This window comes from Phocoena sinus, chromosome 17 (assembly GCF_008692025.1).
Source record: "Phocoena sinus isolate mPhoSin1 chromosome 17, mPhoSin1.pri, whole genome shotgun sequence".
In the NCBI taxonomy this organism is placed as follows: domain Eukaryota; kingdom Metazoa; phylum Chordata; class Mammalia; order Artiodactyla; family Phocoenidae; genus Phocoena; species Phocoena sinus.
In genome coordinates, this window is record NC_045779.1 from 40,743,415 (window position 1) to 40,757,417 (window position 14,003).

Consider the following 14,003-nt stretch of genomic DNA (forward strand, 5'->3'; position numbering starts at 1 on the left):
CAGCAATGTATAGTTTTTATAATTTTTCAAAATATTTAAAATATGATCGCAAGATTTTAATTCCTACAGCTTCCTTGGGAAGGAGGCAAGATAAGTAGTACTCTTATACTCTATGGAGGTGAGACCTAGAGAGATTAAATGCTTATTCATTCCTTCTTAAAAAGGTATAGAGTGCCTATATATGGGTACAATGATGAATAATTTACCCTATTTGACTTTGAGAGCAGGAGAGACAGATTTATAAACAAATATATTTGTTGATAATATAGTTATTTATGGTAGAAACACAGAAAATGGTGCACGTACCTCTGGGGTATTGTTTGGTGAGGCTTCACAGAAGAGGTGATTTTTAATGCATTCTCATTATAGACGTTTGCCAGGGTGAAGAGAAGGGCCTTGCAATAAAAGGGAATGAACATATGTAGAGACCCAGAGTTATAAAAGGGCCTGGGTATTTGAAGAACAGGGTCCAGTTCAGTGCAGCTAGAACATTACTGTCCAATATAAATATTATGTAAGTTAAAAATTTCTAATAGCTATATTAAAAAGTAAAAAGAAATAGGTGAGATTAATAATAATGTATTTTATTTAATCCAATATATCTGAAATATTTATGTTCTTTTTTACACTTAAGTATGAAGTAATTGATTTTAAAGATCAAATCAGGTGTATATTTTACACGTACAAGACATCTCAGTTTAGACTAGCCACATTTCAAGTGCTGTGTGTGTGTGCCTGTGAGAGAGAGAGAAAGGGAGAGAGAGGGAGAGAGAGAAGAAATGAGAATGAGACACTCTAGAGGGGCAGGTAGAGAGATGAGGTTGAAGTGGTTGTTGGAACCATATTTTGAAAGGCCTTGTATGCTCCCTGAATTTGGAGTTTATACTTATATAGTAGTTTATGACCGTGCTTCTCAAATTATTTATCTGTGGTGAAGGACCAGATTTTTAAATTTAGAATTTGTTGCAGACTGATACTTTTGAAAAATATAATAGTGAAGTAGAAAAGTAAAATGAAGCATCATTTTTTAGTCATTAGATTTGACAGATGTATAGTTGTTCTGTCAGTTATCTATAAAGGTGTCTAAGCCAGTGCTATTCAACAGAACTTTCTATGATGATGGAAATGTTCTTTCTGTGCTGCCCAGTACAACAGCCACTAGCCCATGTGGCTACTGAGCATTTGAAATGCAGCTAGTATGGCTGAGAAGCTGATGATTTAATTTAAATTGTAATAACCACATTGGACTATTGGCTACTGTGTTGCACATTACTGACTATGTTTACTCTTAATCTTTGTGTTTGTCTTTCGTGGACTTGTGAAAAACAATTGTGGACTGGCATGGGTCCACAAACATACTTTTAGCACTGTTTACAGCGTGGTCTCTAGGGCTGGAAAGCCTTTGTGTGTCTTTGGCAAGTTACTTAATCTCTCACTATCCCAGGATCCTCAGTTCTAAAATGAAGGCAGTAAAAAGAAACTTTCATAGAACTGTTGTGAGGATTAAATGTGGAAGGGTTGGGGTTAGGGAGAGCGTCAAGAAGAGATGACATCTCTGAAAGGGCCTCGAAGGATAAGTTCAATAGGCAAACAGGAGAGAGCATATCAGGTAGAGGGAACTCTGAAACATTTGGATCATACTGTGTTTAGAGGAAGGGGTAACACTGCCCTAGCCCTATCACTGCTACCTCTATTTCTTCCTCTCTTTCCTAGTTATCTTCTTATTTTAATCTTTTAGCATATTTTAAACTGATTGCTAGGTAACATGTGATTTTGTGGTTTTAATACATGTTACCTTGTCAATAAGGCCAATCATCGCCTCTTTTCTTCTTCATTCCTGGGAGTTATGGTGCCTGAATTTGATGGTAGAAATTGGGCAACAGTTGAGGAGGGAAGGGGAATCCTGTTTGAAAAGCAGTCCCTGGGTTATGGGCAGATAGCTGTGAGATTTTTTCCCCCTAACACATATTTCTTACTTACCTAGATTTTTTTAGGAAGAAAACAGACTGGGAAAAAAAAATGAAGTTCCACGTCTTCGTATTTGTTGGTGTTGTTCACTTTTTACCCCTGAACTCTGGGAAAGCTGTCTATGGGAATGGCATCTCTCAGAGGACTTTTCAAGAAATAAAAGAAGAAATAGCCCGCTATGGAGATGTTGCTAAAGCTATCATCAACCTTGCTGTTTATGGGAAAGCCCGGAACAGATCCTATGAGCGATTGGCACTTCTGGTTGACACTGTTGGACCCAGGCTCAGTGGTTCCAAGAGCCTAGAAAAAGCCATCCAAATCATGCACCAAAACCTGCAGGAAGATGGGCTGGAGAATGTCCACCTGGAGCCTGTCAAAATACCCCACTGGGAAAGGGGAGAAGAATCTGCTGTGATGCTGGAGCCGAGAATTCACAAGATGGCAGTTTTGGGTCTTGGCAGCAGCATTGGGACGCCCCCAGAAGGTATTATTTTGCCTTTTCAAGTCAATTGCCGTGTTCTTTGTTAAAACTAATGCCATGTGACATAACTGATTATAGTGTGCATGATTCATATTATAACTGGGTGATAAAGAGGAAGATATAATCATTTTGCATTCCACTGGCTTGAGTTCTTTACTCTTATACTCCTTTTTTCTTCCTTTTTTCCCTCTCTTTCTTTTCTGAAAGCGTCACTTTTTAAAATGAAGCATCTACAGCTATTGGTCCATGATACTTATGAACTGTATCGCTTAATAATTTCTATCTAGTATATAACATTAGTATCATTATGTAGAGAATTGAGATATATGTAAATAGGTTATAAAAAGTATGACTTCTTCCAAGTGGCCTCAGTGTACAGAATTTCTTAGAATTAATGAAATATGGGACAGAGCCTTGCACATTGAATTGATTTGAGGCAATTATTTTTACAGAACCTGAGGTCTCTAATGCAAGGGGTTGTCTAGGGTGGTGTTCTATCTTTACTTATCAGCACTCTGGCTCAGCCGCATCAGACAATGTAAATGCTTAGATCAGGGATATAAAACCAGTCAGCAGTGAGCTATCAGTTGGTATTCGACTATTCATGGACTGTGCATGTATTCACAGACTATATTCCTATGGCAAAGGAACTACAGTTGGTCCTTGAACAACGTGAGAGTTGGGGCACCAACCCTCCACGCAGTTGAAAATCCTTGTATAACTTACAGTCAGCCCTCCATCTATACTGTTTGCTTCTTCTGTATCCGTGAGTTTCTGCATCTGCATACTCACTAGCCGTAGATCATGTAGTACTGTTGTATTTACTGTTGAAAAAACATCCACGTGTAAGTGGACCTGTGCAGTTAAAACCTGCATTGTTCAAGGGTCAACTTTAGTTTATCAAAAAAAGCTCGTTGAGCTTCTTTAAAAAGTTTATAGAAACTTTTGGCCTTCTCTAATGCCAAGAGAAACACCCAGTAGAGAAGCAGATGGTCAGCTTTTTAAAAACATCTTTATTGAGATATCGGGACTTCTCTGGGGGTCCAGTGGTTAAGACTGTGCACTTCCACTGCAGGGGGTACGGAACAGTTCAATCCCTGGTCAGAGAACTAAGATCCCACATGCCTCACGGCCCAGCCAAAAAACCCCCCAAAACAAAACACTTTATTGAGATATAATTCACATACCATAATATTCACCCATTTGAAACGTGCACGTCAGTGGTTTTTACTATACTCATAGAATTGTGCAACCACCATCACTATCTAATCAGAGAACATTTCGTCACCCCCAAAAGAAGCTTTATATTCATCAGCAGTTATGCTCCATCCCTTTCCTACCACCCTCCTAAGCCCTAGGTCGCCACTAATTTGCTTTCTGTCTTTAGGGATTTTGCCTGTTCTGCATATTTCACATGAATGAAATAATACACTATATTTTCTTTTGTGACTGGCTTCTTTCATGTAGCATGTTGTAGCATGTATCAGTGCTTAATTCATTTTTATTGTTGAATCATTTCCCATTTTACAGATATACCGTATTTTAGTTATCCGTTGATCAGTTGATGAACATTTGTGGTTTCTTCCCACCTTTTGGCTATTATGAATAATGCTGCTATAAACATCCATGCATAAGTCTTTGTATGTACATATATTTTCATTTCTCTTGGATATGTACCGAGGAGTGGAATTGCTTGGTTATATAATAACTCTGTTTTTAACTTTCAGAGGAACTGCCAAACTGTTTTCCGAAGTGACTGGACCATTGTACATTTTCACTGATGTTTTCTAACTTTTACACATACTTGTCAACACTTGTTATCTGTCTTTTTGGATACAGCTGCCCTAGTGGGTATGACGTGATATTGATTGTGGTTTTTATTTGCACTTCTCTAATGACTAATGATGTTGAGCATCCTTCCATGTTCTTATTTGCCATTTGTGTGTCTTTTTCAGAGAAATGTATACTCACATCCTTTGGCCAGTTTTTAATTGTGCTGTATGAATTTTTATTATTGAATTGTGAAAGCTCTTCATGTATTCTGGTTGGAAGTCTCTTATCAGTGTGATTTACTAAGGTTCTTTCCCATTCTGTGGATTTTTTAAAAAAAGTTTCTCGATGGTAGTATTTGCTGCAGAAATGTCTTTAATTTTGAATTAGCACAATTTATCTAATTTTTTTTTCTGTTGCCTGTGCTTTTGGTGTTATATCTAAGAAACCATTGCCTAAACCAACGTCACAAAGATTTATTCCTAAGAGTTTTATTTATTCTTCTAAGAGTTTTATAATTTTAGCTCTTATATTTAGGTCTGTGAGTTAATTTTAGGTGTGAGGTAGGAGTCCAACTTTTTTCTTTTGCTGTGGTCATTCAGTTGTCTCTGCATCATTTGTTGCAAAGACTATTCTTTCCCCATTGAACTGGATGTATTTCATTAATTGATTTTCAGATGTTAAACCAACCGAGCATTCCTGGGATAAATCCCGTTTGGTTATGGTGTATAATCTTTTTTTATATGTTACTGAATTCAGTTTACTAGTATTTCGTTGAGCAGTTTTACATGTATATTCATAAGAGATATTGGCCTGTAGTTTTATTTTCTTTGTGTGATGTCTTTGTCTGGTTTGGTATCAGGGTAATTCTGGCCTCAAAGAATAAGTTGAAAAGTATTATGTTGTCTTCTGTTTTTCAGAAGAGTTTGTGAAAGATTGGTATTAATTCTTTTAAGTTTTTGGTAGCATTCACTAGTGAAGCCATCTGGTTCTGGGATTTTCTTTGTGGGAAGATTGTTAATTATTACTTCAATATTTTTCCTTGGTATAGATCTATTCAGATTTTCTATTTCTTTTTGAGTCAGTTTTAGTAGTTTGTGTCTTTCTAGGAATTTATTAATTTTATACAAATTATGTAATTTTTTGGCATACAGTTATTTATAGTATCCACTTACAATTATTTTTATTTTTGTGAGGATAAGGATTCAAATTATTGTTTGGTGTCATTTGCTTTCTGCCTGAAGAACTCTCTTTCGTTTGTTTTTCAAAGCCAGTCCACTAGCAGAGAATTCTCTAAGCTTTCATCCATATTTAGTTCTTTATTTAATCTTCATTTTTGAAACACAGTTTTACTGGTTATAAGATTCTCGATTCACAGCTTTTTACTTCCAACACATTGAATTTGTCATTCCATTGTCCTCTGACTTCCATTGTTTCTGATGAGAAGTTAGCTGTTAATATTACTGGAATTCCCCTGTACAGGCATACCTTGGAGATATTTGGTTTGGTTCCAGACCACTGTAATACAGTGAGTATTGCAGTAAAGCGAGTCACATGAGTTTTTTGGTTTCCTAGTGCTTATAGAAGTTATGTTTACACTATACCATAGTTTATTAAGTGTGTAATAGCAGTATGTCTAAAACAATGTACATACCTTAAATAAAAAATAATGCTGTTGGGAAAATGGCACCAATAGACTTTCTCAACACAGGGTTGCCACAACCTTCAATTTGTAAAAAACACAATATCTGCAAAGCACAATAAAATGAGGTATGCTCCTGTGACAAGTCATTTTGCGCTTAGTGATTTCAAGATTTTTTTCTTTATTTTTCGTTTTCAACATTTTAATTTTGACATATGTAGGTGGGAATTTCTTTGCTTTTATCTTGCTTAGAGGTTTTTGAGCTTCACGTATAGATTAATGTTTTTCATCAATTCGGGAAGTTTTCAGCTTTTTTTTTTTACTATGAATATATTTTCTATCCCTGTTTCGTTCTCTTTTCCTTCTGGTACTTCCATTATGAGTATGTTGGTGCACTTAAAGGTGTCCCACATTTCTCTGAGGCTCTGCTCATTGTTCCTCCACTCTTTTTCTCTCTGTTCTTCAGATTGCATAATCTGTATCAATCTATCTATTAAGCCTAGCTTAATCATATTTTCCCGTGTCAGAATAGCGTATTTTTCAGCCAGTATTTGGTTAGAGGTTGTGCTTGAGCCTCTTGTGCCAGTAAGGCTTCTGCCCTTTGTTGATGGATCTGTGTGCCACTTGGAAAATGTTTTCAATCTGACCCATGTCCGGTTTTTGATTGTTCCTAAGTAGGACCATGTGGATAGCCTTCCCAACCCCCAGGGTTTATTGTGATCCAGGGAGGGTTTTTCTTGGTCGCTTTTTCCTCCCTGTTTCTTTTTGTTAAACTTCTGATTGTTTTGCCATTTTGCTTGTTGTTAGCAGTATCATAAAGCTACCAGTACCCCCTAACTTGTTCTCTACCAAGCTCTCCATCATTTCCAACAACACCCTTAGGCATGGGATTCTTTGTGCTCTGTTCCAAATAAAGTCACTACCCTGGTTAAGAACTGCAAAGCTCTTCATCCTCCTGGGTTGCCTCTTCCCTGGGAGTTCCCAGGAGCTAGGCATAGTGATAGTGGCCTGCTTCCCCAGAGTGATATCCCTGGCAGGTGCTAGAAGGGGATGGTGGTAGCTACTGGTCTTTTCAGCTTGCCTCTCCCAGCATGAGACCTCTGCCTATGAATGAGCTAAGATAGCAGTGATCAGGGTCCCAGTTTTCTCATGGCTATACTTGGGGTAGGACTTCCACCATACAAGTAGGGGCTGGGTAGAGGAATGGGGACCTAGTCCTCTTGGAGTGGAGTGGCCATAATAGAGTTTCTATAACGTGCAGTTGGCGATGGGAGAAGGAAGCAGGTGATGACCAAATGCTACAGACTCTCATTATTCTAACTTAGATTTAGTATCTTTTCTTGAATGAATGTTTCTCCACTTGCTGTATGCCCTTAGGACAGTTTTGAGAGACTGTAAGTGATTTTTTAAAAATATTTTTTCCCAGTTAAATGTTTTGTAGGGAGGAAGATCTGCCAAGTTTCTCACTGTACCATTCTGGAAGAACCACTGGGACGGCTAGTTTTGGTCTCTCTGAGGCTGTGTGAATGTGGTAGAGTCCTCTAAGGTGTTAGGGACCCCTCAGCTTGGGTTCTATATTGTCAACCAGGAGTTTGTTTAATTGCCTTCTGTGGTTACTAATCTGTGTTAGACACCAGCATACATACATATTTATTTCCTTTTTAGCCCTCCTAACTATCAATATCTTTATTTGTTTGTTTGTTTTGTTATGTTTTGATTTTAACAAATGAGAAAACCAGACTACAAGAGATTAGGTAATTTGCCCAGGGTTACACAGCTAGTGAGAGACCAAGTTCAGGTATGAACCACTGTCAAACTCCAGACTTTGTGCTTTTAGTCATTAGACTGTATTGCCTCACATACAGATATTTTAATGTTATTTTCATTTATAAGATTTCCCTTTTTATCCATTTGACTGAAGCAGATCTGTCTCAAAAGTTGCTGGTACTTATACTGCAGGTGTTACTGGTATCTGTACCTTTGGACATTCTTTCTCATTTTCCTTTCTTTTGTATCCTCATTTCTTGTTTCTGTAACTGGGCCTGCTCTTCCCTGGCTCTCTGCCTGGGAAAGCTGAGCCAAGTTACAGATTGCTCCTGGGCCCTTAAAAACCCAGGGGAAGTGAATTTTACTCGCTGGAATCTATTGTGGTGTCCCAAGACTCACTTTCACCCCATTCTTCATTCCATGGAACTCAAGGTAGATAAACAATTGTCTGGCAACTGGGCTATTTTAAGCTCTAAGGAGACTGGAGAGTTAGGCTGGACCAGCTGTGGAAAAATTCCCACAGGAGATAGGGTAAAGTCTGCATAAAGGGACCTCTAGGTACAGGTGCAGATCTCATCTCCCAGGAGACCCATGTCATATCCTTGGTTTAGCCACCTACTAGTTGTGTGACTCTGGCTCAGTCATTTAATCTCTATGGGCCTTAATTTCGTCACCTATAAAATGAGAGATGGCTGGCAAATGAATCTGTAACATCTTTCTAGGTTAGAAAGGCTGTGGTTTTTCTGAGAATCCACAAGGGATCAGTGAAGATGATCACAAGATCACAAGAGCAGTATTCTCCTAGGCATGTGCTATGGATTCCTTATGTAACCAGAGCGAATTTTTTAAACTTTCCAATTCTAGACTTGAGTATTACAGTGTGTATTAGTTTACTTGTGTGCCCGGGTTAGGGCTCTGTGAGCTCTCTGTGGAGAGCTGGGAGAAGACTTCCTACTTGCATTTCCAAGGACTACTGGATGTCCTGCAAGCCCCACAAATTCAGCATCTTGTCTGTGTTTCTCATATTCATTAATGACATTACCAACCGCCGAGAGCTCAGGCTCAGAGCCTCAAACTTCTGCTAGTATCTGATATGGTATCTTGCTTTCATGTTTTTGTCCCCTATCAGGAACGCCCTTATTTAAGGATTCAGCTTGAATGTCTCCTCTTCTGTGGAGACATTTCCTATGCTTGCTCACCCCCAAGGAAGTATTGACAACTTCCTCCTTTCTGCTTTGCTTGTGCCCTATACTTGCTTATGTCATAAGCATTTCTCTACAGATAATAAGCCTCTCAGAATCAGAGATCCCAGTTTCAGTGGTTCTCAACTGGTGATAATTTTGCTCCCTAGAGGAAATTTGGCAATGTCTGGACACACTTCTGATGGTCATGACTGAGAGGGGGTGCTACTTGCCTTTAGTGGGTGGAGGTCAGGAATATTGCTAAACATCCCACAGTGTACAGAACAGCCTTCCCCTTCCCCCACATCAAATAATTATCCATTCTAAGATGCCAGTAGTGCTGAAGTTGAGAAATTCTGCCCTAGCTCTTAACGTAATGTTTCATACACAGAAAAGTTTTGAGAAATATTCGTTGAACGATTGAGTCTTTCCATTTATCTCACTCCAACATTCAGTTGGTCACCAAGACTTAAATGTCAAATGACTCCAGTTTCCTATTCTCACTCTCACATCAGAGTTGAGGACCTAACATCTCCTGCCTACAGTGTTACAGTCGCTTCCTAACTGATCTTCCTGACTCCAGTCTCATTTTAATCAATTTCCATACTGCTGCTTCAATTGTCTTTGTAAAATATAGATCTCATTATGTCACTCCCTTTCTTAAAATCTTTTCACTGTTCAGGATATAGCTCAAATTCTTATGACCTTTAAAAAAGTGACCCCAGGCTGTGCTTCTAGGCTTGTGTCTAGTTCCTCCCTAGCCACACACCATGGTCCTAGCTGCTCTTGCCTGGACGTGTTCATACTTCCTTGACTTAAAAACTGCTTCCTGGAGCTCTGCTAACCCAACCCTAATCCCAACCCAACCTGACCCTTCTCTGCTTGGAAAATCCCTGCTCATTTTTAAAGACTCATTTAAAGTGGATCTTTTCTCTAAAGTCTTTCTTGAACGTAAACCTAAATAAATGTAATTGTTCTTTCATCTCCATTCTCGTAGCACTTTGTTTGCTTATATTATACAATGATCACAGTTTCCTGTAGTTGATTGTTCACACGGTTATCTCTTCTGAGAAACTGTGACCTCCTCTGGGGTAAAAGCCACATCTTATTTATCTGTGTATCTCATTTAGTGCTATACCTAGTAATGTGATACAAATGCATATTAAATAGCTATTGACCTGATGGGTAGATTTGTGATACATATCACACATTTGAAAAGGATATTTAAAAACTTAATAAAAAAAACAACAAAACTTATTTATACTCAAGCTTCCTTTAGCCTCATGTGATTTCCATAGGTCTTTATGTCATATCCGAATAACAATAAGTTTTGGTTTGCATCTGAAGTGAAGGCGCATAGGAAAGAGAAGGATAAATAAACATCAGTCAGGTCACAATGAGGTTGTTTACCAGTCAGTTCTTTCTGAAAACTTCAGCAACATGGATCAGAAAGCTACAGATTAAGCTTATTCCAAAATCTCACTGGTCTAATCGTATGGAAACCTAAAACAGCCTTCCAGCATACTCCCAGCACAGCCACCAAACGAAGACATTCTACAACCAATACTTTGATCCATTTCTTAGTGAGATGCTAACTAATTTACGCGCAAGGTCCCATCATCAGATAGTTAGTTATTTGTACCTGTCCTCTTTTCCTCCTTTGGTCTCATCAGGAAAACAGCATTTTCACTGTTTTTTTTTGTTTGTTTTTTTGGTTTTTTTTTTCAGGGCTTAATCTTTGTCTGATATCTAATTGCAGTATGAGCAGAAGTGCTCTTAGGAGCCTGTATCCACAGGTGATACTTAGAGTTTGGAGGTGTGGGATCAGCTGAAGGATCTGATTCCAAAATGTCACAGGTTGCAAATTCCCTCTCTCAGCATCAAATCAGGATTGGAAATGAGGAGGAAGGGGGCAAAGGAACTCATTTATTGAGAGCCTGTCTATGATACACTAGTGACTGTGCAGATTCTTTTACTTACATTGTCTTTTGGGATAGGTGTTGTTCACACTTGACAGATGGCAGGCTCTGGGAGGTTTAGCACTTTGTCCAAGGTAACAGCATATAATATGTGGCAGAGTCATGTCCTAAGTCATACCTTCCCAATGGCCTTCTTCTTCACCTAGCCTCATGGTGGATCTTTCTGCCCACATCTTGCAGGTATATCTGTTTTCCTCTTGGCTGTTTCCTCAAGAGTAGGGCCACCACATCTGTCTCCTGTGTGCCTTTACACTCTCACACAGACACAACTTAAAAAGCACAAACCACAAGACGAAAACATTACCGAATTTGATTGCATCAGAATTAAGAATTTCTGTTCAATGAAGGATACCATGCACAAAGCTGTTAGGCAGATGGAAAAATGGGAGAAGATACTAACACTGTCTAAAATCATTATGAGATTAATATGTAGGCTATGAATTACTGGAAATCAAAAGAAAAAGGCAGTAACCCTAATAGAAAAATGGACAAAGGCTCTGAATAAGCAGTTTAAAGAAGAGGAAGCCTGAATGCTAACAAGTGTATGAAGAGATCTTAACTCATTAGCAATCAGAACAATGCAAGTTTTAAAAATGAGATCATTTTACAGCAGAGTTGTAAAATGCATTGGTGATGCTGTGGTGATATAGGAACCCTTCCTTATACATTTATTGGTGGGCCTGAAGCATGGTGCCACAGTTCTGGAGAGCAAACTGGTAATATTTAGCCCACTTAAATATATTTTCATACGCAATGAACAAATAATTCACTTCCTTAGTATATTTCCCAAAGAAATTGTCACAGAGGTCCCTAAGGGTACATAACAAGGATGATTATTATGGCCTAATTTGGGGGGGTAGTGTCCATCTGGAGGTCCATCACTGGGAGAGTAGACATGTAAAATGTGGTAGATGCTCCTCAGGGTATGTTATACAGAAGTTGGAAGCAGCAGACTAATATATATAGCAAAGGAATATATATATATATATATATATATATCTCAACATGGATGTATCTTACATGTATAAAGCCGGGTAATAAAAGTAAAAAATAGAGTGACATATATAATACAGTTGCATACATATACATACAATTTTTGCAGGTACTCAGAATTATAGTTCACATTTTACAAGAAGGCATATAAGCAAAAAATATCTTAGAATGGTTGCCTACCCAGGACATGGGTTGGAGGTAGGAATGAAGATGGGGATAAAAGAGAATAAATAAATTAAAAACAAGAAAATAAAACAAGATGCTTGCCTTGAATAGGCCAATGAAGATGGTATGCTATAAACTAAGGAGTATAATTAGCCCAGCACTTTGTATCTGATACTAAAAACAGAAATCCACTTGTCAGTCCATGAGTCATGAGGTTAAGGTAGGTATCTGGGTAATTTGTCATATTCTCCAAGAGGAAAGGAAACCACTTCTCCTTTACTTTTTTTTTTTTTTTTTTTTTTTTTTTTTGCGGAACGCGGGCCTCTCACTGTTGTGGCCTCTCCCGTTGTGGAGCACAGGCTCCAGACGCGCAGGCCCAGCGGCCATGGCTCACGGGCCCAGCCGCTCCGCAGCATGTGGGATCTTCCCAGACCGGGGCACGAACCAGTGTCCCCTGCATCGGCAGGCGGACTCTCAACCACTACGCCACCAGGGAAGCCCTCTCCTTTACTTTTTAAACATTATCCAGTTACCTCTTCATCCATAATCTTATGATAATCACTTCGATTTATGCTTATATTATGTAAAATCTTTACTTTTTACTTACAGGTTTTAGTTTTCATGTAATACATATCTCTGTCATTTTTATCCTCTAACGTTCAAAGCTCTGGAAGCAGGGATGATGTCTGTTTTCATTTGCTTTGTGTAGCCTTCAGTACAGTAAGACCTTTAAATCACATTAGTTTAATTTTTTGGAAAATCTTCTAGGAAGAGGTTTTCTTTTTAAATCTAAAAGTATGGATAATGTTCCCTGGAGACTTGATGATGAAATAATGTAGGTTGATAGTACCCAGGTATCCTTTCTAAAAAACACCTTTCCCCAGCTCACATTTCATCCCTTCCTTTCCTTTAGCAAAGCTCTGACTCCTTTTTACTAATGGAAAATATCATTGTTTAATAACTATAGGTTTTTGATAACTGATATTGTGGGTGAATCTAAGAAATGTGTTCAATAATCAAAAGACTACAATTAGTATTGAACTTCATCATGTAGAACTAGGAAATTTAGATATTTCTTCTCAATAGTTGTGAATCTGTGTCTCTTTATTTCTCTTTCTCTTTGTATCTCTCTTATTTGCTCTGTCTCTCTGTGTGTTTCTTTCTCTGTACCTCTCTGTACTAACCATCTCTGCCCTCCTCTTTTACTCTCTTTATTTCTCTCTTATTCCTTTTTGTTTTGGACTCTGTCTTTTCATTTTGTCTTTTCGTTTCCTACTTCCTAGTTTCTGGTTCATTGCCTCACCAACAGTCCAAGGCTGATGTCTCTGTAGCTATGTCAGGTTATTGCTCTAGATTTAATTGGAACTTCTGTCTTTTTCTTAGTCTGTAAAAGTCCTCTTTGACAGCCTCATTGTGTTCTTGGAATTACAGTCACTTGAAGCAAGTTGGTGAGCACATGTTTTGTACTCTTAAAACAGTAAAGAAAAAATTCGTGATGCATTTCACATTGAAAGTGATTTCCTAACAATCAGTGCCATTTTCATGGTTGTTGGAAAAGTGCATCAATAATATAAATTAGCTGAAGCCACTTTGATTTCTCCAGGGGCAGTCCATAGGCCAGGGCTTGTAGCACACTCCTTACATTCTTGATTTTCTTTGTCTGAAAACAGTGCATGTAAATTTTCCAGGAAGTTTCAGAACTTTATATCATCAAATTGCAACATTTTCCTGAGGAAATATTAAGATTTGTCCTCTTTAGAAGTAGATGGCTTAAAGGTTTTAGATCAACTACTGGTAAATCATTGGGTCCTCAAGGCCTGATTGACAAAGTGGCTGATAAATAAACCCCTGGGACCAGATGTCATCCACCTAGTATTTTTGAAGGAAGTTGAGGGTGAAACTGTCAAAACTTGATTAAATTGCAGTTAATCCCTGTTATTTGCCACTGAGCCCGAGAATTATCAGCATTGTGACCACCTTGCTTAGGAATTCTTCCAAGAAGACCTTGAGAAGTACATTTTGTTGGTGATCATAACTTCTTTATTTCATCCTTGTAT

At 38.2% G+C, this 14,003-nt stretch overlaps 1 protein-coding gene across 2 annotated transcripts in view; it reads left to right on the plus strand.

The window, feature by feature from the left end:
• CPQ (carboxypeptidase Q) overlaps positions 1–14,003 on the plus strand; it is a 478,941-nt gene that overhangs the window by 100,329 nt on the left and 364,609 nt on the right. For both annotated transcript variants that reach the window (XM_032609957.1, XM_032609956.1), the window contains exon 3: positions 1,985–2,452. In XM_032609957.1, coding sequence (XP_032465848.1) covers positions 2,020–2,452 — 433 coding nt within the window. In that variant the 5' untranslated portion in view covers positions 1,985–2,019. The remainder of the gene's footprint in view (positions 1–1,984; positions 2,453–14,003) is intronic.